Source organism: Saccostrea echinata, unplaced genomic scaffold, assembly GCF_033153115.1.
Source record: "Saccostrea echinata isolate AGI-Se365-2 ecotype Australia unplaced genomic scaffold, CSIRO_AGI_Sech_v1 ptg000009l, whole genome shotgun sequence".
In the NCBI taxonomy this organism is placed as follows: domain Eukaryota; kingdom Metazoa; phylum Mollusca; class Bivalvia; order Ostreida; family Ostreidae; genus Saccostrea; species Saccostrea echinata.
The window spans coordinates 45500886-45527862 of NW_026889758.1; the positions used below are offsets into that span (position 1 = coordinate 45500886).

The 26977-nt window shown below is 32.2% G+C and overlaps 2 protein-coding genes and 1 long non-coding RNA gene across 3 annotated transcripts in view; 2 read left to right on the forward strand and 1 right to left on the reverse strand.

The window, feature by feature from the left end:
- The window catches only part of LOC133182820 (uncharacterized), a 44800-nt gene extending 29513 nt beyond the window's left edge, over nt 1–15287 (reverse strand). The window contains exons 1-9 of the mRNA XM_061317665.1: nt 15205–15287; nt 12570–12829; nt 11555–12384; nt 11120–11316; nt 10638–10744; nt 10356–10452; nt 10194–10260; nt 6184–6321; nt 5291–5347 (exon numbers count right to left, since the gene is read on the reverse strand). Coding sequence (XP_061173649.1) covers nt 5291–5347; nt 6184–6321; nt 10194–10260; nt 10356–10452; nt 10638–10744; nt 11120–11316; nt 11555–12384; nt 12570–12814 — 1738 coding nt within the window. The 5' untranslated portion in view covers nt 12815–12829; nt 15205–15287. The remainder of the gene's footprint in view (nt 1–5290; nt 5348–6183; nt 6322–10193; nt 10261–10355; nt 10453–10637; nt 10745–11119; nt 11317–11554; nt 12385–12569; nt 12830–15204) is intronic.
- Nucleotides 15288–15487: 200 nt separating this feature from the next.
- LOC133183806 (cyclin-dependent kinase inhibitor 3-like) lies at nt 15488–21584 on the forward strand. The gene is made up of 7 exons (XM_061318711.1): nt 15488–15643; nt 16669–16724; nt 16960–17004; nt 17544–17766; nt 19253–19284; nt 19885–19988; nt 21165–21584. The coding sequence occupies exons 1-7, from the start codon at nt 15522–15524 to the stop codon at nt 21258–21260; spliced, it is 678 nt and encodes a 225-aa protein (XP_061174695.1). The 5' UTR covers nt 15488–15521; the 3' UTR covers nt 21261–21584.
- Nucleotides 21585–24102: 2518 nt separating this feature from the next.
- Nucleotides 24103–25945, forward strand: LOC133182857 (uncharacterized). The gene is made up of 2 exons (XR_009720560.1): nt 24103–24220; nt 25147–25945. It is a non-coding gene; the product is annotated as an uncharacterized LOC133182857 (long non-coding RNA).
- The last annotated feature ends 1032 nt before the right edge of the window (nt 25946–26977 follow it).

Genomic DNA, 26977 nt, shown 5'->3' on the forward strand with positions numbered 1-26977 from the left:
CAGAATTCCGATATGAAATTGTCAATTGATTCTTGTCATATTTACATTTCTAACGTCTTTGTCCGAGACAAAATTTCAAATAGTAAAAATACTTTATTTCTACATAAATCTACTGGTTCATCGATAGGCGTGGTGAAAAAAAATCACGTGCGGGGCGGGACAAATAGAGACAGAAGCGGGGCTTGTAACACGTGAATTTGCAGAATCAAGAGCATGTAAATATAAGGAATAACTGTAAGATTTTTTGGTTTCATGACGATGATCAATCGATTGGCTTGTGTGATAATTTTATGCATAAACGCCTTCGGCGTTTATGCAAATTATCACGCAAGCCAATCGATTGATCACATCATGAAACCAAAAAATTAGACAGTTATTCCTTAAAAAAATTGAACCAATCAATGAATGGGTCAGTGGCAAATTCCTTCAAAATACATGTAAACTGAAAATATACAACTGACTTGTAAGTGGAAAACAAAATTTCAATTCAAAAGAGATACTTCAACTAAATCCTCAAATGGTCTCTGTGGAGAAGAGTCTCTGTATCAAAGACCAGCAGCAAGGTGATGTTGTAGAGTCTAATGATTTATTGTGTTTAGGTCTATGGCCCTATTTCACTCGTATTCAGAAAAAATCTGTGCACAGGGAAGCTAATGTGGGCAAAATTTAAAAGTAATCAATGTACAAAAAAGAATTCTAAAATCAAGTGCAAGTTACCAAAGAAAAGGGCATTTCTGAAGCAGAAACTTAAACCTGATCCTTTCCTCATTGTAATAACCCTCAAAATAATTTGATGGAGCATGCCCTAGTCATTGCTAATGCTAATAAAATTATATCTATTCCAAGAATTATATTTTATATCTTTGAAAAATATAATGACCTTTTAAATTTAGCTTAAGTTTTCTCAGGTAGCATTCTAAATGACATTGTTTTTTAATCATAAGTGGAGAAATAAATAGAGTTACAAGTACATATTCATTAACTACATTCATCTTCATACCATTTTTAATTATACATTTATCAAATTTATTTTTTAATCAATCATACAATTCAGATTTTTCACATTTCATGAATAAATCTTAAAAAATAAAAATATAAAATCTTACAAGGTCTAAATTGTCCCTAAGCTATAAATATGTTTGAAGCATGAAAAATAATGAATATTTGAAATTAACTTTAAACCCCCCCCCCTTTCCCCACAAAAAAAAGCTGATGAATGGAATTGCAATTACCTTCCATTGAATTAAATTTGTCAATTGTTTTGCAATGAAATATATCAAGGTGATCTGACATGCTACTCATTAGAAATGAATTGGTTTATATACAGGTCATATGTTAAATACTAGTAAGTAGGCAATTATGTTTATGCTTTTGGAAACAAGACTTTTTTTTCTGAAGATAGTTTTAAATGCATTTTGCAAAGTTAACGAGATAACAGTCACACATAGGTTTATTTTTTTATATCTAAAATCCAAAACATTGACTTTAATAAAAGGTCATAATAAAACAATTATCAGTGGATAAGTTTGAAAGAATATATGGGACCTGACAAAGGTTCAGAGACTGAATACAATGACCTTGAAACTGAAATATGACCCAGAGCACCGTCTGATATGTTTACAAGGTATGTGATCAATATCAAAGTTCAAGAAGTTTATGATGAACAGGTAAATCAGAAACACGGCTATATTTACATGTTTAAGTGTATTGACATGTACAGACTGTATCTTTGTCCAAAAGTTATGTGATAAATTTCACCCTCCAATGCACTATACTTGAAAAACCTTGAGTGACTCAGGTCCAAGAGAGGCTTCTACACACTATTTTGTGGTGAACAAGTATTGCTGTTGCTATCTCTTTTTAGTTTTTTTTCTCTTAACAGTACAAGTTTTTAAAAAAAATTGTAAAAACTCAAGATTAGAATAAATATTACACTGTAAACTTCTGTGACTTTCAGATGACCTTGATGTAGGATGATGCCATATCCTCCAACCACAAGCATTTTTTATGTCAAAATGACATAAATCTATAAAAATAGATACAGTACATATAAATTGAACATTTTTAAGCCTAGTTATTTAACGTTAAAATGACCTCAGGTGAAGGTCAAGATGCAGATCATTAGTAAAGACCTTTTATTGCAATATTTCTCTTTTACAAAGGTATGGACTGGTCAATTGAGATATAACTTTGATCTTATTTAGATATCCAGAATCAGCATACATACATGTACTTTTCTGTCAAGTATGAATTTTTAATGTGTTCCCTTTCAATCTGTGACCTTGATCTTGTGTAAATGAACATGATTATATTCAAAGCAAATTTTCTAGTCATAGATCATCACCTGACTAAATATATATGTTCTATGTTATTCAATTCAAACTTTATGAGTGATTAAAATTGAAGACAGGTGAAAATACAAACAGATCCAAAACAATACTCCCACTCTCCCCTTCTTTGATTCAAAAAGCTTAAAAAAAGATACAAAACTATATATTAAAAAATCCATTTCAAAATGTCAATGGACCAAAATGCTCGCTTGAGTCATTTACCATTCATCAGCTTTGAATTCCTATAATGTATTTGCATTTCATAGTATCAATCTTGGAATTTAATCTCTATTGGATCAGTGATGTAAAGACATTGGACAGGAAAGCTTAAGTAACTATTATTTAAAAAAAAATGTTCTAAGCTAATCAATATCCAGGTTTTCTATGAATCATTATTTCAATCAACTAGCAATTACATTTCTGCTTAGTTATAATCAGGATGAAAAAGCAACTCAGACATGGTGGATCTAAGATTTTGAGATATATCTACAATTTAATACTGTATTTTAAAGGAGTATATACTAAGCATAAATTGAATCAAGACTGTCTTAATTTTCTGGGGGAGGGCTTAAATCCACCACTGTCACAATGACATTAACTACTTTACACATAAGCACACACAGTAGAAATTGGAAAACTATAGCACAGCAGTTTGAACACTCCGGGATATATTTCAAAAGCAATCAAGGGTGATAACTCTGTCTGAGGATAGTAGCTTAGGCTATAAGGGATAATGTCCCTTAGAATACCTGAATGTGTAGATGGGGTGTAGACATCATAGTGAAACATCCTCTGATACTGAATTAAGATGTCTTCAGAATTCAGCTGAAATTTGGGAGGTTGCTCCGAAGCAACCTCCTGTAAAGTAGGAAAGATACCTACATTTTGTACATTATCTCCTGAAATAAGATTATTTGCTGAAACAAACAAAATTTGGGGGATTATTAATAACATAATTAATATGACAATTTGCATGTTTATGTAGTTAATCATACAATTGCTGTATACAAAATTAAATTCACCATGTGTTACAACTAAATGCTAAAAGTACACACAATTCAGTCTGCTTAATGATTGACATATACTAAGATAACACAGCACTTCTTCCTTTCTCTAAACTAACTTTAAAACACATTACTTCTATCTATACCATTCCTATTATTCCATACTCCTAATACAAGAGTAATACTGGATGTTACATATAAATGTTCTCCATATTCCAGGCATGCAAAAATACACTGAATTCTAATTATTTTAACTAGTTTAGGTGATTACTGTGTCTAAAGTTACAAGGGAAGAAAGCCATTCCTAAAATATAATCTACATATTATAAACAGTTGAGTAATGCTAAAATCTTTCAGAGATTTAACTCTTTCCAGCAATTACAATGTGGTGGATCCAAGGATTTACATATCACATAAAATATCTGTACCTGATTTCATGAATTGTTGATCGTAATAGAATTTGAAACCAATTTGTTGTTAAATGTATGAGAAAAAAATGGAGATAATAGGCAAATATCTCCAAATAATATAAATTATTCTACTCACATCCATCACTGACTTTCGTGACAATTAAAGTGTTTCAAGGTCAACAAAAATTCCACCTCATGTTGCACAATATGTAAGACAAAAATTGCTTTTATTTCTTGATGTAAATAATTGATTTAGTTTCCTAATAAAATCAGGACTCATATGAATCATTTTAATTAATGTTTTCCAAGTAATGGTATTATTAAAAATGTTTACAACATTCCTGCCAGGTTAAAAGTAAGATAGGATATATTAGTATATTGCTATATCTGAATACAGAACATGCGGTAATAAAGATTGTACAAACCTTTGTCTCACCCCACCCAATGTGTACAAAGCACAAGGCCACATCTGAGACTGAAGTGTCATAACGATATTCAAAAATATTTCTTATTCAATTACTTCATTTTTAAATTTTTCTTTGTAAAATCTACATAAAATTCTGGCAACTGTATCCTAAAATAGGAGCAAAACACTAAACTATATATATACATGTATATACACATGTATATACATTAATTCACATTCAGTCACACACAATACTGAATTAAATTACAGCCATGCAACAACATCAACAGGCCAGTCTGTGCTAGCAACCCTCTGGGAACCCCTGCAAAATTTAACCACCATACCCTCCCTTGGGGTGCCTCTTATAACCTATTTTTAGCAAAAAATGCACAGTCTGCCTTTGGCCACCAAGTCTTACATTGAAATGTTAGCAGAGAAAGCAGACTGGAACAAAAAATGAGGAATACACATTTATAGACTTCACTTCTTTGGTTGATCTAAGCAAGTTTAAAGTTAGAACATGCATTAATGTTAAATACATGAACATTTAAAAGCAGACATAGGACATTTAAAATTAAAAAAAACATTTTGTAGGAACATAAATCAGTCAAAGACTTTTATAGGAAATGTAAATAAAGCAGTTTCGTATATATAATATCAATGGAAATATTATGTAAATGACAGGACAAGAAAATATTTTTCAAAATATAAATGTAAAGCATTGCCCTTTTACCCCCATTTTATTAGATCACTTAATTATCTAAGTAAGTTTATATTAAGATCACATTTTAAGAGGCAAACACACATTAAAATATTAATTATAAACTCATTAATTTGACATTAAATTTGCACTTTTGCATTCTCAGTTAATATCCCAAACGCATTCCATCTCAATATTGATAGAATAAGCTAGTTCACTCCACCTTATCTTAGCTACTTACTCGCGCCACTTGGTTTTCGATAAACTATTTTTCTTTTTGATGCTACACATACATAAAAGTACACTATATTAAATTTCAGCTCTCTGTTTCAGTTCTATTTTTGTCTCTGAGCAAAAGTTTAAAAAGTAAATTTGTTCACAATTTTTATTGAATCAGTATATTGTACTTGTTTTGCAGTTAATTTAAATCTATTTCTTACCTTCATGCTCGGCCCTTAGTCTCTGTAGCCTCTCAGCTTCTTCAAGAGCAGCTAACTCTGCAGATAATTAAAAAAATATATTTTCAGCATAATATTAGAAAAAAAAGACATTAGCATTTCCTTTTAAATCTAAAAACAAAAAACTTACACAGTCAGAGAGAGTCCCACTGAGGGGCTGTCATGGGAAAGGTACAATTACACTCGATACAGTAATGTTTAAAATAAAGTACAGCAAAAGTAACATAGAAGAATTTCATATGTTGTTTTGAACATATTTTATTGACAATATGTCAGTATGGGATAAGACACAAGTTCTAATAGCTTAGGTTGTCCCCCCCTATATATGTGCTAAAATTACTCCTCATAATATCTAACACATCCACACAGACAGACAATGCAATATGACCCCCAAAGCTATAGGTGACTTTTTTCTATTGTAAAGTATTTCTATACAAAATTTGAAAACATTCTAATGAAAACTGAGTTTTTGCTTCACAACAAAAATGATGATGGACAGACAATAAACGGACAGATGACAGATGAGAGAACCCTAATAAAGAGGATAATTAAGGTAAATCTTCTTTTAGGGTCACTTATCTAATTCCATACTAGCACTTCCTCATAAATATTATCATATTTAAAGAGTTTTTCAATAAATGACAATTACTTGGGATAATTATGTAATGATGAGAAAAGTTTGTAATAGCAACTGCCTTTGAAATCTTATTGTCTTGTTCTTTTAGTAGTTTAAAAGTGCTTGAAGATTTCAATGCACAAAGATCTACATAAATACTTAATTATAAAAGTGACCAAATTTACCTTATAGAGATCTCAGGTCTGCAGAAAAATACATGTAGTAGTCTTTTTTTTCAGAGGTGAATTTATTTATTTACCTCTCCTTCTGGCCTCCATCTTCATCATGTTTGTCAATGTCTTTAATTCATTGTATGCAAGCCTCCAATCAATGCCCATCTTTCTCGTGTTTGCTCTCAATACTATATCCTCCATGTTGGTTATACCTTCCTGTAACCCTGTAATAACAAATGAACTTGTTTGAGAACTTTAATGAACATGTTTCATTATCATTTACAAGTACAATTGAGTACTGCTTATCCTGAAGAGAGATAACTCACAAACTGAAGGAGGCTGGACCCTGATCTATTGAGCAGATTTTTGTCTGGACCTCTATTTGTAAAATACTGCATTATATTTTAGTTCTTACAATATGGTAATTTGAATTTTACAATGCCAATTATACTACATTCAATAAAAAAAACATCATTAAATTCCATACAAAAAGCGTTAAGTAAGTGACTATATTTTGTGGCAGAAGGATTTTTGAAGAAATTGGTCATTTTTTCTCTTTCAAAGTATTTAAAGTACCATTAAGTTCTGATTCCTATTTTTCTATGCAGACTGCACAAACAATTATTTTGTACAGTGAGATATTTTTGATGATCCCAAATTGTATATTAAATTAACTTTTATGAATTTATCATGACATTGTTACAAATATAGCAAATATATTGTGAAAGTCCAGGGAAAAAGCCCCAATTTTAGCTTAAAATTAGCACTTTTCTAGTAATAAATGTATCTAAAAATTTACTTCATTGACCCCCAATTTTAATTAGATATATATAAGTTATAAGATAACTTTGACTATTCTGATTAAATTCAGTAAAATCTTAAGACTTTCATATAATTTTATTGCTTGTTAAATTTCTAATGCCAAAAAAAGAAGAAGACATTTTGTGAGTGCTGAAAGGTCAAATAATTGATTATGCAGATAATATGAAACTTGTTAATTTTCAGAATTTTTAATGAGCCTTTTCAAGAGAAAAAAAAGAATGTTTTTGATCCCATGATTTATTTTGATAAAAAATATTGGAGGAAACTTAAAAAAAAGTTATTTATGTGTAAGGTGAAATTAAAGTGCAAAAAGGTAATATTAAATGTAGTGCCAAAAGATCTAAGCATATTGACCCCCATTTTCTGTTTTTATTTTTAATTAAGCTATATTGTGTGTAGAAACTATAAATAAAGACAAAAAATGCTTAAGATGATAGCAGGATCCTGAAAAAGTCATAGAGCGCTATAAATATTACATGCTCATATCAATAATCTTGACCTTTTGACTTATATCAGCATAATTATAGACATCTCCCTTTAGGTTGAGAAAAACTTGTGTTCCTGCATAATGTAAAAATCTTCTTCTTTTTTTTTAATCTTTATGAGTTGTCATTCTAAGTCATTATCTTCCATCTTTTTCAATATCCCAAAAGATTATCATGAAGACAAAATTTTAAAAACATGTCTTAAAGATGAAAAAAAAAATGTAAAAATCTTCTTCTTTTTTTTTTTTTTTTTTTTTGATTGATTCTTTGAAGAAACAAACACTAAAAGAGTTATTGCAAAGTTTTCCACTCATTGGTTTTCTTAATGATTAAAATTCTGTATTTTGATTGTATGCCAATTGATATATGAACTGCATAATATCATAAATAATAACAAAGCAAATGTTAATTGCTCTAAAACATAGTGTACCCTTAAAATGGGATATTTACTTGAAATGAAAATTTTATTGCATATGAATAAACTTTGAAGCTTAACATATTTTTTACAAGCATCTTGTAAAATCTGAAATGAAAATTAGTGGTGTCAAGGAATGACAACTCTGGATAAAGACTGCATCGGATTCCATAACAAAAATGTTGATCACCATTTTTCTATAACCTTTGAGTGAGTGACCCCAACTGTGGCAGTCTTCTTTAAATCATACTCTATCTTTGTTGTAAATGAAGATATAAAACAGATCACCAACACTTCGTGAGAATGCAGCAGTGAATTTATTTTGTTGATCGGATTCGACCGGACGTTCGTCATCAGAACAATCAAGCATGTAAATTTATCTATTGAAGTAAAAAATGCAGATGACATTGCTATAAACAAAATAAAATGTGGACTGTTTTGTACATATGCGGACCTGCTTAACAACAGTATTTTATACAAGATATAATCAGTTTACGTTGTCTCTAAAGCTTTTTCTGACTTAAGATTTAGTAAGTAAATTAAATAATTGTTTTTATGATTAATAAAATAGTCCATAAATTCTGTGGATTGTTATTCTTCTGTTTTGTCATCCTTGTGGCAGTTCAGGCTGTTTCAGATATAGACGTGTGACGTCACAATGTAAAAAATACAGGAGGTTTGTACATATAGATTGCTTCAAAATTATACAAGAGGAAATTAGGTTACATTTTCTATGAAATTTGGGAAATAAGAGAATTAATACGATTAATACACATATACTTGAGTTAAAATCCCAGCTTATAAACAAAGAAGACACTAATGAAATGGAACATATCAACAATCTATTGACTGCAATCCCAAGCTCTATGAACAACAATAAACCCCTAAAGGAATCAACAAAAGCATCAAAGGACAACAAGAAATCCCAGTAGAAGAACCCCCCCCCCCCCCCACCAGCACACACACTCATGTAAATCTAAACATTTGGATGAATTGTAGCGAGGACCTACGTGCCTTCACGCTTCATCTGAATGAATTTCACCATAAAACTACTTTGAACTTTTTGAACATTCCTTAGGAATGATCTTTTCTTGTACCACAATGTGTATTAATTAATGTAATGTAATTTAGGGGAACAATTATTTTCCTCCGCGAAGTAGGACTATACAGAAGTAGAATTTAATTTTTTACTTCAATAGGTAAATTTACATGCCTGATTGTTCTGATGACAACCATCTCTGGTCAAAACCGTTCAACAAAACAGATTCACTGTTGCATTCTCACAAAGTGTTGGTGATCTGTTATATCTTCAAGTTTACAACTTTAGGTACAGACCCTATTGAATACCTTATGGTATCCACACGTGAGAATCTTCCACAATTTTAACCTCAAACTGTTGGTCTCCAGTTTTTCTTTATTCTGTTGTAAATGTATGAAGTTATCATGTCCTAAACAACCCATATTTTCACAACACATAGAAAAGCCTTAAGTCATGTTCACAATCTTTGAGATACCCAAAAATTGTTTTTCTCTAATCAATCCCTATCTTTGTTGTGAATATGAAGTCACTTAGTTAGAGAAACCTAAAAGTTTTGACAGACATTTTAACAGTATTGACCTTTGATCAAGCAACACCAAAACAAATGTGTTTTCCTTAACCAACCCTCCAAGTAGGGAATAACAAATAATTTAACAGGAAAAAAATATTTGATTGTGTCTCATTAAAGTTTTGTCAGACTTTTTTTTTTTGACCTTTGCATTACTCTAACTAAAGTCTATTTATGAAGAGATTAATTGACCTTTTTGGTACAGGATCCTGTACCTTTTTAATTGGGAATTTTAAATTGAAAAAAAACTGGCAAAATTTGGAAATATTGATATTTTACTAGTATCATGCTTACTGTAGAATAGACAGAACTGAGAAAGATTGTAGGCTTATCCTCTATGCACATATTAATATGATCTCAAAATTAAAGATTGTTGATAAAAAGCACTGAAAAATTCCATCTGCTTGTCATTGGGGCCTTTTTCTCCTAATTTTGGGGAAAGAACAGAGTCAATTTTTAATTGGAATAGGGTTCTTCTACTGGACCTGCATGCAAAAATATCAAGCCATGTTATGTAGTGAATATAAAGTTATTTGGTTAAAATGTACTCAAAAAATCACATTAAAATGTTGAAATTGCTAATCTTAATCTTTTGACCATGATCTTTGGTCAAGTAAGCCTCAAACCAAAAGGGAAAAAATTTCCCTGATCACCTTAGGTATGTAGTTAATATGAACTCATTTAGTTTAAAAGCATACAGTTATTACTATGGCACCCTTATCACGATATGGGGCCTTAATCAAAACATAAATCATCAGACCTCTCACCTAATTCATGACATTTGATCATCCACAGGCTGTCTGTAGCACACAAAAACCGCCATCTCCGACAAACCTGACACAAAATCAGAAATTCAATAAGGCAGTAAAAATTTTATGGTGCCAAGTAAAATCAACATTTTTTAACAAGAAATACTGCATTAATCATACCTGAGCTGAAATGGCAACATCTCTTGGTATAAGTAGGGAGAAGATATACAAAAGAATTTTATCTGACAGTCTGTTGATGTCCCTGGCTCCCCTGAGTCTGAAAGTAAAAAAATAATACAAAATAATTAGGGAAAAAAAGTTATTCTCCATGCAATATACATCAGTACAAAAAATATGTTAATTTAATGCAATTAACATATATTCTGAGGATGTACATGTACATACATGTATTACACTTCAATCTAGATAGTTTACTGAAAGTAAAAGTAACATTTTTTTCACCTTTGCTGTATATGATGATACATGGCATTTAACACCCCTGATCCTGCAATCTTCAGAATTTCCTTTAATAAAGTTATCTTCTCATAGTCCTCCCACATCTCAAGCCACTGAAAATACAAATCACAAATATAAACTTTACAATCTTTTTTTTTTTAAATCTAAAAACTTGGAATTCAAAAACAATTTTTTTTCCAGACCAGTATAGTACTGAGCAATGAAATGGCCAAGCAGGAAATTCCATATCAAAATGGCAAATTAATTTGAAGACAATGGTATTGATCAACATTAAATGTCAATACACATTATAAAAAATATGTGCCCCCCCCCTTTCAAAAGAAGGAAAGAAAGAAAAAAAGAAACCAAGATGCAAAATTTTTTCTTCAAGAATTTATGATAGCATGATTACTGTAAACATTCTTCTAAATATTGCTGGACATCTGTTAACTTGACAAATTCTTTACATATCTTATCAGAATATTTACATTCCAAATTTTGAGGAGCTGCTCCTTGAAATGAGCAATCAGATCATTTTTCTTGGCTTTCAGGAACACCATTCCTTCATGGGGCTGTTCTGTCCACCACTTGACCCCCTTGAATGACCGCTGTAGAGAAATGGGAACATCTTGCAGATACCTAGGCTTTTTCACTTGACCGAATCGGATTTCTTTTTGCATGGAACCTTCAAACCATAAAACTAATATGAACAGTATTAAAACATATTTAAGATCTAATGATGAAAAAGAAATGCTATAAATTTAAACATGGCACATATGCATCCTCATTTAGTTTATTTTGAATTACCAGTGTAAGGACTTTACACCTATCATAATTAGAACTTGATGTACAATATAGAATTTATTACTACTTACAAAAGATTCTGACTTTGATAAAAATTTTTTTAGTTTTCTTTAGTGTACCTTCTCTAGCTAGTCCTCTTTTGGAGAAGAAGTCTGGAGTACTTAGAGTTGTTGGGGCTCCATAAAACTCGTACCTCAGTTTGGACACACTTTTTTGTGAAATATTAGACAGACTCCTTGTCACCTCTGTCCCAGGTTTTGGCAGCTCAGTTTTTCCCACCATAGATCTAATACCAGGAGTAATGATCCTGAACTCCCTACCTGGGGGTGGTATGAGACTAAGATCAGATTTTCTCCGAGCCTGAAGGGATTGACTCCTCTGTAAACTGGACCTCCTGGATGCCACCTTCTCCTCTTCAGTGAACATTGTGTTCTCTCTGTTTACAAATTTCTGAAGTATAGCCACCTCCTCCATGGCACTCTGCATAATGGTGCTAGCCAAATGATCTGCAAAGTTTTGAACAGGGGATAATTCTGTCTTCTCTGAAAAGATAACTCTCTCCTGAATGACCCCCAGTTTTTCAGTGAAAACAGTTCCTGTATTGCCCTCCTTGTTTGTGGATGAGGGTACTGAACTAACTGCTGAATCTGACATCAAATCCTCTTGATCATACTTAAGTGATTTTACAGTTGAAACATCTTTTTGGGGAGTTCCAAGCAAAGCTTTCTCATCATACATGCTAGCAATAGTGTATACACTGTTGTTATCACTCCTCTGTGACTGTTGGCTGCCTGTTTTGGAAGGAGTCTTGCTTTCTTCAATGTCAGACCTAGTTTTGGAGTTCATGAAAGGAGACAGTGGGTAGCGAAGTTTGTAGGCAGCTGCATAGTCTCTGTGTTTGACTGGTTCCAATGTGGTAGCTAAAATGTCCAGCTGCCTTGTACTGCACCTTCATGTCAGAAATATTCTGTTACTGGTAGGTCAGTTTTCAATAAATCATGAATTCTTCTTCTACATCAGGCATATAGTTTTACTTCTGTAATTTCTTTTTGCATAATACAAGTAAGATGATGATACTATGTTAAATTTCTCATACACTCTTAAAATATTTCTTATTTAACATAAATTTATTACCTGTCTACTATACCATACAACAGAGTCTTTTGTTGCCATGGCCTCCAGGAATCAAACCAGTCACAAATAGTCTTGTAAATTTGTTGGTTGTTAAACTTTGAATAATTTTGCACACCTACAGAAGAGTCGGATTTTATTGGTGGCAGGTAAACAATCCCTTCAAAGTTCCCATACCTCAACCCCTCTGGGGCAGCCTTCAAGGAGTGACTCCTGGTTAGATTGATTGGGACAATGGTGCTTGGCATTATGCCTGTCCAAAACTAAGAAAAAAAGACAATATTTCATGAAGTGCACTGTGCACAAATATTTTAGAACAGTATCTGAATTGGTGTGTATTTAAAGTTTGAGTAAATGGGTAATAAAACAATTTTTGTACTTGTTTGACTGCTTTATATTCACAAGCAAATGATTGGAGATATTGTCACTTATGTATGTGTGCATTAATTAAAGTTGGTGCGTGTACATGTACATGTATATACACATATAATTAATTTTATTACATACATGTATATTAATTATAATTAAATCTGAACATTGAGCAAAACATAATGCACATATTTATAAACAGGCCTAGAAAAAAATATGTTTTGTTTCCCTTTCAGGCTGAAAAAATAGGGTACATAGTTAATTTTTTTCTAGGCCACATCTTTCTATTTATTTAAAGCCACTAAAAGAACAAAATTTATTTACTATTACAGTTCCTACTCTCTAGAGTAAGAGAATGTACACGATAAGGCTTAAGAAAAAAAAATTGTTTATGGTTACCTGGCCAAACTTAATTTTATGCACCAACCCAAATATTTTTTATTTGGTTGTGAAATCCTGAAATTGCAATTCTTACAAATATGACGGTTTATAGATTGTAAGGTCACTTTTGATAGTGATTTTTAGAGCTACAAGAAGAGAGCAAACTGTCTTTAAAAAATTGCATTTAAAATTTATGCCTTTATGCCCCCCCCCCCCCCAAAAAAATAAATAAATAAAAACAAAATCCTACCTTCTGAACTTATTTTTAGCTTACCTGAGCATAAGGCTCAAGTGAGCTTTTCTGATCACATTTTGTTGGCATCTGTCTGTCTTTCTGTAAACATTTCACATTTCTGTCTTCTTCTCAAGAACCACTAAGTCAAATTCAACCAAACTTGCTACTTGCTACAAAGTATACTTGGGTAAAGGGGATTCAAGTTTGTTCAAATGAAGGGCCATCCTTCTTTCCAAGGGGAGATAATTATGAATTAGTGAAAAATTAATGGCATCTTTTAAAAATCTTTTTTCTAGAACCACTGGGCTAGAAAATATGAAACTTATATGGAATCATCCTTAGATAATGTAGATTTAAATTTGTTCAAATCATGACCCCCAGAGGTAGGGTGGGGCCACAATGGGCTATCAAATTTTTATACTGGAATACATAGAAAAAATCTTTAAAAATCTTCCTCTCAAGAACAGCAAAGCCTTGATTTGTCATATCTATATGGAAGCATCCTCAGGTAGTGTAGAATCAAATTTGTTCAAATCATGACTCCTGGGGGTAGGGTGGGGCCACAATGGTCAATCAAATTTTAAATAGGAATGCATAGGAAAAATCTTTAAAAATCTCTTTCTCAAGAACAGCAAAGTCAAGATTAATCATATTAAGCACCCTCGGGTAATTTAGATCCTAATTTGTTCAAATCATGACACCTCCTCTCTCTCTCTCTCTCCCCCCCCCCCCCCAAGGAGTATAGGGGGCCACAACAGGAGATCTAAGTTATACAAAGGAATATAAAGGAATGGATATATCAATAAAAATTTTCTTCTGAAGAACATCAAAATCATGATGTCGTGTTTTTTAAGAAGCATCCTCAGGTAGTGTGGATTCAAGTTTGTTCAAATCATCTCTCCCCTTGGATCACTTTTATGTTTAAACTTTTCAATACTGACTTCTGCTTTTTCCAAGTCAAACTGCTCAGGTGAGCCATGTGGTCCATGGCCTCTTGTTATTAGCATGTTATTGCGAGCAGCGCAAAGTACCGCTCAACACTGCAAGCTCTTATAGCAACATATGGGTGAAGAGAAAATTTGGACTGTGCAAATTGATCCAAATGATTTTTTTCCGGCAGTAACCTTGAGACCAAATCATGCAACACCAAATCATCCCGCTGCTAACTATGTTCTGACTCGCAGTAAAAACAAAAGTTCACTTAATAATAAACTCACCTTGATTAAATTGATATTGCAGATAAATAGTTGATTAAACGTTCTTTGTTAAAAATTTGCTGTTTTCAGACTTCGATTTGGGTAATACAACTAACATACGACGTCATGTGACGTCACATTCAAGACGTCCCCGGTTCCAAATGTGTCGTGCGGTTTGAAGAGGTGGACCTACCTTAAAACTGAATGGGTGTACAGTAATACACATCTGCGCTCGCCCTAACGATTGCACCGCCCCAACAGTTGCACCGTCAACATATTAGTAAACAAGCATACATTTTCTCTTACGCTTATTGAACGGGTGCAGGTGCCCTGTACAGAGGACATATGGATAGAGACAAAGCAATAAATTACCGAAATCAATTTATTGTATGCTATTAAACTCAATTAACAACAAACAAACGAATGGCTTTTCGTGTTAAATAGACAAAATACTGACCTATACATATAACAGTAGCTCCAAAACCAGACTGTTTATGCTCTAACCCGCCATCTTGGATGTTTCCAACGAGAGCTTTTTTCGGAACATATCTTGAGTTTTCATAATAACAATGTGTGCCATTTTTGTAATCTTAAATTCTATGAAATCTAAGATCTGTTTATTACTATCAAATTATTTGGTCACATCTGGTAATTGAAAAAAATGTTTTTAAGTGTTTAAGTCAGTAAAAGGGGGTACGAAATCGTCATGAAAGTGAAACATATACAGCGCGAAATTTGAAATTGAATTTCTTGCCATCCCGATCCCGAACAAATATGAAAGTAGAAACTGCTATATCAATGTCTGAAGAATTAAGCACTGCAGCTACTGAACAGGGATTCGACTCTTCAGACGATGATTCTGGCGAAGTTGACTTATCACCGCTGGATATTTCATGGTCTATAAAAGATCATTATTCTTGTTTTTCATTGGCGATATCGATAATCATAATGTGTTGGGTTAGAGCTCACTAACTCAGGATATTGACAGAATTCTCATTCTATATATTTGTTTGATTTATACCATGTAGTCTCTACTGAACTCTGTATGTGATTTACATTCTCAATGTAATACTTTATTATTTTAATAATCTTCTGAGGTTGTTTCTGGGTTGTTTTACTCTTCCTATAAAAGAAAGGAGATGGGTGAACATAGCGTGCAGAAAGCCTATAGCTTCAGATATATAAAAATCATTTCAATTTGTGAATTTAGTATTTAGAGTAAAGTTCTCATTATTGTAATTTATGAAATTATAATAAACAAAACTTTTCTGAGCAAAATTTTCTCGGCAAAATTTATTCTTTTATTAAAAATATATAATGTGATATTCGTGGGGATTGAACCCTAGCAATAAAAATCCTGAGTATCATTTTCTTTCGAGGCTAGCACGCTAACCACTAGACTACACAAGTCCTGATGAATAGTGGCATTTAAATCATGTTTGTGATATGACCCTTGACTTAATGGACTTCAAGTGTTTCTCGAAAAGATGCGAATGTTATGTCATAAAAGTCTATTTTTAAGGTATAGTGGGTCTTTGCTCCATGTTTTTGGAAACCAAATAATGTATATTTTTATGCAAACTTTGAGGATTAACTTTCAAAAAAATGGAGCCAAGACCCACTCATAACGAAAAATAGTGTTATAGTATGAGAAAATGACTCTTTTTGCCCTCTTTAGTGTGTGTATAATATTTCATAAGCAAATAATTTCAATCTTTTTGAGATTTTTGCAATCTGTAGAGATTTTACATAAAGTATATTTAATGTTAGATGAAATATCAAGGAATTTTTTGATATAATTAAAATTTAATTTTTTTACCTTAATGTTTGTCACACTATAGGCTTTTCGCTCGTCATATTCACCCATCTTCTTTACAGTCCTCTTTTTAATGATCTCTATTGTATTTTTATATGCTTGCAGGCTAGATCTAACATGCTATGGTTTTGAATCTCCAGTTGGAATCACGTCATTACCTGGTATGTCACAGTATAGATTCATACATCCAGAGACAAAAATCATGTAAATTATTTACGTCTTTTATACATTTCAATATTTTCTTTTACCTTAATTTTTAAAAAATTGATTTATTAGTGCATCATATGTTCATAAGGGCCACAGTAGGAATCTGATGTATGTTATATAAGACTTACAAGTTGTGAGACTTATTTATCTAACTCCTTTAAATATTATACAATATTTTTATTACTATAGGGTGCCGCTTCAAGGATGTGTGGAGATCCCTGGAGAATGACATAAGTATAAATATATTGTTTCTTAATAGAATAAACATAGGAGTAGAAGTACCTATCTTCTTCCTATGTGTACCCTCTCCTCTCCCCCTCTTCTTGTTCTTTCCACTTGCCTACTCCTTCTCTCTACCCTCCCTCTTTTAGACTCCCCCTTTCCCCCAATTTCTTCTCATCTTCTTTTGCTCCCTCCCCCCTTTCTCCCATCTTCAAACCTGTTCTCCCTCCCTTTACTTCCTCTGCCCATTCCCATGTCCTAGCTCCCCTTTTCTTTTACCCTATCCCCCCCCCCATGATAATACCAATAAAAAATCATGATCAATATATTGTATGCATGGATAAATTGTGTTTTGAAGAACCTTTAAAAAACATTTCTATAACTACTGTGAACCAGTATCTAAACTGAGTGTTCCTTGATCTCAAAGCTTCCAGAATTTGAACTTGTTCATTGTTGGCCTTATTTTTAATAACTATTAAAGCCAAGCATGTTGACCAAAAATCTTAAAATTTTCCTACAATGTACAAGTTTTTAACATCTTCCTATTTCAGAATATTTGGTTTCTGAGGAAGTGCAAGATGTATACTGTTTGTGCAGTAAGGGGGAACTAACTAAGTACCGGGTCCAGTGGCTACTTCACGAGTTATCTGGAGCGGGCCTTACTGTCCATCATTTCCCTTTTCCAGATGGTCAGCCACCAACCACAGCTCAACTGATGAAGATCATAGAGGAACTCAAGATCAGTCTTAACAACAAGAGGAAAGCCATCATACAGTAAGATATAATGTCATTCAATTTTTATTTGAAAGAAGTTTAATAAGCCATAATTTTTGTTTTGTCTCCAACTTCTTGTCAGAAGTTAATTGTCAGTAATTAACTCTTATACCTTTTTTTACAAAGGGAAATTATTTCTTTCAAAAAAATACAACACTATTGTCTTATGAGAATAATAGCATGTAAAGTAGAAGTGATATACTGTATAAAGTTTTATTTTAAAAGAAAGATGTGAATAATACAGTCCATTAAAAATACATGTATGCTAAATTGAATATCCTGGAACAGTTATACCAAAATCAAACTTGTATAGATGAATACTATTATTCCAGTTTTCACTGCTAAAATGCCTGGATGTATTACTATCTATTACAGTCATCATACATGTATAATTAGTAATATTCAAAATGGAATTTGTTTTTATTCATTTTCACGGAAGATCCTTTCTTGTATATTTTAGGGAAGATTTGTTCTCGTATGTCATGCCATACTTTGTTTAGGTTAATTCTTCAAATATTAACTCTCCCATGACTCAACTTGCTTAGATGATATATATATATGTGACATATAGTCTCAGAGTCCCAGTGGTATATGTATATAATCAGATGCTGATGAGTTCACATATTCAAAATATGTATGGATGAAGCATCATTCATACTAGTCAGCAAATAGCTCCAGAGAGCTATAAATGTTATTGTTATAAACTGAACTTTAAATAAAGAATATTAGATTATCATATCATATACACTCTCCATTAACTGAGTGCATTCCATAAATCCATGGTTTGTTGTCAGTCATTTTCCACAGGATTTTTTCCTGGACCAATTTTGATTGCATTTGGATAATTAATACTAATGATGCTTATCATACCCCACAAAATAAGTTGTGGAGGGTATAATGTTTTTGACATGTTCACAGTCGTTCCATCAATCCTGTTCTTGTCAGCACAACTCCTCTGAAACTGCTCAACAGAATTTCAGGAAACTTTGTAGTTAATGAGGACATACTGTACAGATATGCATATTTGCAGAAAATTCCGATTTGTTAATAAACTGTTTCACGATAACTGCGGTACTGCTCTTTTGCAGGGCAAAATGATATATTTTGGTGAAATATGACGTAAAAGCAATTGTTTTATATACGTCATTTAATTATCTGTCAACAAAAACTTCGCCAAACGTTATTAATTTGCCCTGCAAAAGAGTAGTACCGCAGTTATCGTGAAAGGGCTAATTACAGTAAAACACACTTATAATATGAAGTGCTAGGAACCCAAAATTTTGATTCGTTATAAAACAATTCCTTATATTTATTCAGTTCACAAAATGTTTTCAAACTTTAAAATGACCTACATTTCAAGATTTGTTCTGTTCCATTATAAAGAGATGTATATGAACAAGCCTTTCACACTGATTTTGCTATTAGTTATTATGTCAATCATTCTGGTATTTACATGATCAATGATGTGCTTCTTTTTTATTTTCAGTTGCTATGGAGGATTGGGAAGATCTTGTGTGGGTAAGATCATTATATGTGACTTGCAGGGCTGTCAGAAAAAAGGCTATAATTAAGCCAAACCCTTCAACAATTTTTTTTTTACCTTGACCTTTGACTTTACTATTCATTCTATATAAAACTCAGTTTTAAAGAAACTATTCAAGATATTTTCATAAACCTTCATTCACTTATACAAATTGGTGAGAGCTATTCAATTGTGTCATAATTTTCTGACCTTAACTTTCCCTGTGACCTTGGCCTCATTTTTCCTCATTTACCCAAATCTTAAACAAAGAGTCAAGGTACATCATTTTCATTTTGCATTACTAATGAACCTTGGACAGGGCATTCATGTCCTATGTAGATATTTCTTCTTTTTTTTTAAGGTGAAAAATTACAAAATATTTGTAAAATAAAGGACAATAAACTATATATTTGATTTTCCTAGACTAAAAATTAAAAAAAAAAATTGAAATTGTTTATCACTAATATTTCCTTTTAGATATAGTTTTGGACTTTCCTGTTCATTCAAATAAAAAAATTGAAATTGTTTATCACTAATATTTCCTTTTAGATATTATTTTGGACTTTCCTGTTCATTTTTCTATTTTGACATTTCAGTTGGTGCCTGTTTTTTGTTGTCATTGGATTCTGAGATTACCCCAGAGAAGGCAATAGAGAAAATGAAAGAACTGAGAGGACCAAGAGCTGTTCAGACTGTTAAAGTATGTTGTTTTTTTTTTTGTCTCAAAATATTTTCTGTTTAATTTTATGAGTCCTCTCAGACCACTGTAGAAAAAGCTGGGAGAGGGAGACATACACTGTATATAAGAACCATTATGTTTATCTGTCATTTCATTCCATTTCATTTGTGGGGTTAAACTTTTCAATGGAGAAACATTGTAAGCTCCTACAAGGCTCAAAGGTTGCTTAGAATCTGAGAGTGTGTCAACACCCTATTTAAGGTAATTTGAACAAGCCCCAGGGTTGCAAATAACCACCCACCAACTAGCAAATGCTAGTAATTATGCCTGTGGGCAACCAGCTCTTGAGGATGTAATCACCCACATGGCGAGTAAGAATTTTATCAGAACCTGACCATGCTTTGATTCTACAAATAAATGCATTTTCACTGATCCCCTACCTACAAGGTGTTTTCTAGAACCTTAATCACCTTAACATTATAACTTTATGAGGTCTCAAAATGTAGGAAATGATGCGATGTCATTCATTCATGGTGTCGAAATCATCAGGGAAATTAAAGACTGTGGACAGTAAAGTATACTTCTCAGAGATTAAAATTTGAAAAGATTGAGAAAGTTTTTTTTTTTTACAAAGTGGAGAGAAAATTTTGGGCCCCAAAATAACAATGTGGGCTAGATAAAACTTGTAAAGTGAGGTACCACATGGCCCCTAAGGTTTGAAATGTTATTTGCAACCCAGAAGCCCAAAAGGAATCAAAAATGTATAATTCTTGTTTAGGTCATAGCTTTGCAATGCAGGTATAAAAGAAGCTAAAGACAAGCGTTGCTCATGACCTCAAAGTGTGGTGTGCCCTAAGCCAAGGTCATTTGGACAAGGTCAAATTTATCAGAAAAAGATTGCTTGTGACTTTCTAGTGTGCAGTGACCCTGAACCAAGATCATTTGAACAAGGTCACTGGTTAAGAACTGAAGTGAAAAGTCTGTTTCCTTAATTGGAGAAGCTCACAAAGATTTGACAGAAGTTGTGTCATACCCTCAAACCAGTTGAGTGGGGAGGGGGGTATGACACAACTTCTGTATAATATTTAAGAAAATTCTTGAATCTTCTTGTATTTAAGTCAACTACATGATTACCAATGCCCTCGATGATTGGCAATGAAGTACAGTTAATAAATTTAAATTACATGTGTATTTCAGCAATTTAACTACATCAATGAGTTTCCACAAACCTTAGCTGATTTCCAGAAGGAGTCTGAAGATGTGGAAATAAAGGGAAGATCTTTATCAAGATGAATTTTAACTTTGTACTATAAACTAACTACTGTGTTACCTAGTGACAACTGTGTACTTGGTGACAACTGTGTACTATTAATATTAGTGATCCTAGTCAGTGTACATATTGTACTAAATGATTGGAATTTTATTATCAGTACATAAAATTATTTATTGTGAATACAAACATTTTTGTATCACATATATATGTAGTATTTACTAGTGTAAAAAAAAAAAAACAACTTTAAAGCTCACTGAACTGTGAAGATAAAGTGCAATTCAGAATTGTTCCAAGTGTATTTTGTAATGTTATTAAAAATGTGCATTAAATTTGTATGAAATTTACCTGTTATGCTGTGTGGCAACGCACTTTGAAAAATTTTTTCAAAGTGCGTTAAATTTTGGACTAAATCAAAGCACTTTGAAAATTTTTTGGAGACACTCAACGCACTTTGAAAAAATACGTACTAGTATAAAACAAAAATTGTGGACTTAGATTTTAATAATAGACAACATTAATTTGTTACATTTCTTTCGAAAAACTGCAGATGAATTGATCTACCCTCATCGAGAATGAGGAGATGGCAGGTAGAAAGGCCCTCAGCCCAACTCTCTATCTTTCGTACACAAATATATGTATTTACATAACTGGTGTGACATTGATATTATTTCTCTCAATAAATTTGAGTTAACGTAAAATAGATGAAAAAATTGAGATAAGCTTCCCTGAAAAAAAAAATACGAACCCTATTATATTAAAGAAGAAAGCCGCATAACCTTTATTCAAAAATATATCCACAATGATTCCTCAGAAAAAATGCTTTTACATGGTAATTAAAACACGCTATTTGACATGTCTAGCGTTTTTATGATATCAAATTACAGATTTCGAAGTAATCTGACTGCATAATTTTTTGAGAAAAGGGTATTAGTGAACGAGGTAAAAATTTCAGTCGAGTGAGTAATGTTGCCAAGGTTTATTTTCTTACTATCAAATAAATGAGTCAACCATTGTTTCATATATGTTCACAATAGATAGATAGATGAATATGATAGAAAAATAGATGAGAGAGAGAGAGAATTTTCATGGTATGGAAAAATCATGATTGCTCCCTTTTCCCTAAGAAAAATGCGATGCTTTAAGTCACTTCTCGACACCTACATCTACCGAACTTATTAGAGACTGGGTAAAATTTAAAAAAGAAAAGAAAAAAAGAAACGAAACTGTGCTATTAACTAATCATTCCTCCATTATTTCTCAGACCTTTTTCCTTTTTATAACAGTTACGAGAACCTTTGGAAACAAGACAACTCCTAAAAATCTTTAAAACGTCTATATCTCAGATCCTGACGTCATCACCGAAAAGTTATCCAACCAGGTTCAAATAATTATTTATCATACCTAAAATTTGAAAGAATATTGACCAAGCTGTGCACAATTTTTTTTTTCAAAGTGCGTTAATATGGTCGATATTAACGCACTTTGAAAAGAATTTTTTTTTTCAAAGTGCGTTAACGTGGTCCAAAAATTAACGCACTTTGAAAAAATTTTTCAAAGTGCGTAATTTTTCAAAGTGCGTTGTAACAATGCTGACATTATAATTGAAATCAAAAAATCGTTTAGGGATAAGAAGAGGGAGCAGGTGTATCATTTATATACTGTTCACACATGTACCACCAATGTCTTAAGTTGATACAAATACGTATACATGTTCTTGCACAGCCAATATTTATATAGATAATGGATGCACAGATTATGATCTAGCAGATGACACATCTGTTCAAATTAAATACTTGTTCCTATTTCATTTTATTTTATTGATTGAATAGGAAGGCAACCTAATTTTAATGTATAACTGTCCCATTTGTTGTGGTTGACCAATTTTGAATAATCTTTTTACTTCACTGTAACTTTTCATTACACCCTCTGCAGTTTCTTTGACCTTGAAATATAAATTAAAATCTGCATCATTTTTCTGTTCAATTTCTTTATTTCTTGTGAATAAATATTGTGCCAATTAAAAATTTAGCCATGTTATTGATTTGCAAATCAGTCATATTGTCTTTAGTGGTTTTCTTGTGTAAAGTAAAAAAGAAAAATTAATTTCTCTAAAAGCCTGTTTCATCAAAGAAAGTTATGAGGGTGTATGTAAAATAAAAATTATGCTTTGTTCACAAAGTTAATGTCATATTAAGGTATTCATAGGTGGCTTAATCAGACATTGACACTTTGCATACTCAGGGGTTTAAGATTCAACAGTAGTGACCATGGAACTTACAAAATTATATGAATATATTTATATTCTATTAGGAGCAGAAGTTTTGAGCTATCTTTTAAATTGAAGTAAAAAGTGTAAAATATTATGTCCCTTGTTTGTTGATGATACCTGTAAGAAATAATGACGTGTTTTAAAATTTGTTAATTGATGGTTGAAGGTAGGCTGTCTACCAGTGCTTCTATTTTTTACTTCAAGAGATTAAACAAAATTGATTTTTTTTTTTTTCAAATAAATTGCGCAGAATTTATTGAAGAAAAACTTAAGTAAAACCATTATTTAATCTAATAATTTTAGAAATAAACTCAGTAATGACTAGCAATTTGTCTAAAAAAAAAAAAAAAAAAAAAAAAAAAAAATCCCTGCTAAGAATTCAAATTCAAGAGTGGAAGATTATGATAGCTTTATTTATTTGAAGATATAAGTATCATCAATCATTTTTATGATAGCTTTAATTATTTGAAGATATAACTATCATCAATTCATTTGATGCACACAAACATTGAGAATAGTGCAAGTCACAAAATGTTCTTCCGAGACGAAATACGTAAAACTATATATGAGGCCATTGTATACGAAATATTTTATGTACGGCTGTCTAATAATATGCCGGTGTCGCAATCTCAACTCGTACTTCGTGTGTCCTTTGTCTTTTTAGCTGCAGCTGGAGGCTTTGTGTTGTGGGATGCTGTAACAGAAAAGAAGGTAAAGGATAATTATTTTTTTTGTTAATATCTGTAGTTTGTGATTTTTGCAAAATGTCATGAATTTACGTTATTTCGAATTTCCTCAACATGACTTCTCTTCATGTATAGAGATTTACACAATAATCTTTAATGATCCTTCAACATCTGGCTTTGAAATATGTATTTGTCATACAAAAATACTTGAATCGCATCATCTTTTAACTTCAAGCATTTGCAGTTCCAGTTGTCAAGCATATCCAGTTGTTATAGCGCGGCTCGAATTTCCTCGCAAAATTTAGTCTCATGTCGAGTTTGGTATTCCCCACCAATTTAACGTTAACCTAATTCGGATTACCTTGCCTTAGGGTTTTGACACATCCTATTGTCATTAAAGAACTTTGTGTTTTGCCTTACAGAAATAATACTGTACCCATCATTTAAGGCCAAACAAAAAAATATGTGTGGTTCCGGTTACACCTCCAAAAAAATTAGGGTAGGTAGGTAGGGATTTTTGTTGTTGTTTTTTTTTTTTAACAAAATGATTTTCTTAATTTTTCTAAATAATACCTATCACTGCTTTGCAAATGACATTTAGATGTGGTGTGATAAAATACTAGTCAATATTGGTAGGGGACACCTACATGCTAGCTTGTTTTGGATTTAACACTATTAAACACTTGCACTTTGTTGTGCAAGGAGGCCGTCATTGCTGAAACTTAAACTTAAACTGGAACCATTGATGGAAATTGGGGAAAATTCCAGAAAAAATATGAAAATTGCCATAAAAAAGTTTAGGGTGGGGGGTGTAAAATAGGGACGGTCGGGTAACTGGAACCACACATATTTTTTTTTTATTTGGCCTAATTGTTGTATATGTATCTTTTATAACACATACACTCATTTATCAGAATGAGGTAGTCTTTGTAAATTTTACTTACTTTTCAGCGAATGAGAGACGGGGTACTCAGAGATATAGAAAAAATGCAACAAAAGAAACAGGAATCTGAAGTGCAACAAAGGGAAAACTAACAAAAGTAGAGAAGACACTAAAAAAGGAAACTCACAAAAAGAGCTTTTCTCCAGGTGATCTGAATAACCTGAACAATTGAGAACTTCATGTTGAAGAAAAAAAGACTGAAACCATATTTCCCATCAACATGTGTACACGAAGTCTGCCTCTTAGATTTCTACAAAAAATAAAATCCATATATTAAAGAAGAGTAATGCTTGGAGAGATGGCTTGAACATTGCAAATGATTGAGGTTATACTAGTATGGAATATGACCATGGCTTTGACTTTCCTTTGTCTAACGAGTCGTATTCAAGTGCTTTTGTAACTACCTACCCATGATTGTATATTGTGTGTGTGTTTTTTTTAATTATTTTAAGTTATGAATGAAGGTGTATGCTGTACACATGTCTGCAAGAGTGTTAGAGGTGTTTTTCTCATTATTTTTTAGATGGTATTAATGGAGAAAAAAGTAATGATTCTCTGTGTTATATTGCTAGTTTTGTGCTTAGACCAGTAGTGTGTATAGGGATGGATCCAGGGTTTTGCAGAAAAGTGGTAAATGAATGTTGAAGACACCCCTACCCCAACAAATGCACCACTGGTATAATTCAAATGAACCATCAACACCTTGCAATGTTGAATTGTTCTAATGTTTGTATAAATTAATTTAATGTGAGTCAACCATGACAATGCTTTCAGCCAGTTTCAAAATAAAATTTTATTTTTTTCAAACTATCTGCAATTCAGTTCATGAAAATGACAAGGAAACCATATTTTTAGATTGTTACCCTACTATTGCAATCCCACCTTCATCAATTTGGGGGGGGGGGGGGGGCATCAGTTCAAGAGAACACATTGCTTAAAAGTAAAGTCGGTCCTTTCTACATAGGCCAAAAAAAAAAAAAGAACACAAAGATGAAAACCATATTATATACATGTAATTGCTAAAAGGCAATCTATTTGTTATACTTTTTTTTTCCAAAATATATTTTGTTGTTGTTTGAAATAATTGGAATACAAATGTAATACTGAACCATAGTCAGATGTCAGAAAACAGGACAACACATGGTGAGGTCCTCCACAGTAATTTAAACCAATTTGATCACCGGTTGTTGTTGTTGCTAGATATCACAGTTAGTAGAGGACCTATCTAGAGTTAAGAAAGCTGGGTTCAAATCCTGGTCTTGTCTGTCATATTGTCTCCCTGTTAATCTTGAAGACTGCCATGCCTTGAAACTGACAGGTGGAAGATCTCCCAGGGAAGAGTTGGGGCTAGTGTCTTTAAATAATGCCTTTAAAAATGAGGAATGTGGTAGTTAGCCTTGTTTGATTGCCAGTGGCAGGACATCAATCATATTCCAAAGATGATCTGGCTACTGGGTTAAATATGAGAAGTTATTGGAACCAGGTTTTCATTAAAAAAGAAATGTTAATTTTGACCCACAATTTCCCAAAGGGTAAACATGAAAACTCCATAACCTTATTCCAAACATAGGGGTTTGTCATCCGGATTGTTAAATCTAAAGTAAGTAATAAAATTTTGAATCTACTTTAAATACAATAATAAAGATTCTGACACCTTCAGAAAGCAATATCAAGTTTAAAATAACGTACCACACCTATGTACATAAACTAGTAGAGTTTATGCATTAGGTGTGATACTTTTTTTTTTAATACGGTATAGTCAGAATCTTTATTGTAACAACTTTTTAAGTGTATTTAAATACTATTTAAAGTAGTTTTAAATTTTTATTAATTTATTTT

Coding starts and splice junctions, on each gene's coding strand:
- LOC133183806 (XM_061318711.1), top strand. CDS start 15,522: ATGAAAGTAGAAACTGCTATATCAATGTCTGAAGAATTAAGCACTGCA. Junction 16,725..16,959: donor TGGAATCACGTCATTACCTG/GTATGTCACAGT, acceptor TTATTACTATAG/GGTGCCGCTTCAAGGATGTG. Junction 17,767..19,252: donor AAGAGGAAAGCCATCATACA/GTAAGATATAAT, acceptor TTTTATTTTCAG/TTGCTATGGAGGATTGGGAA.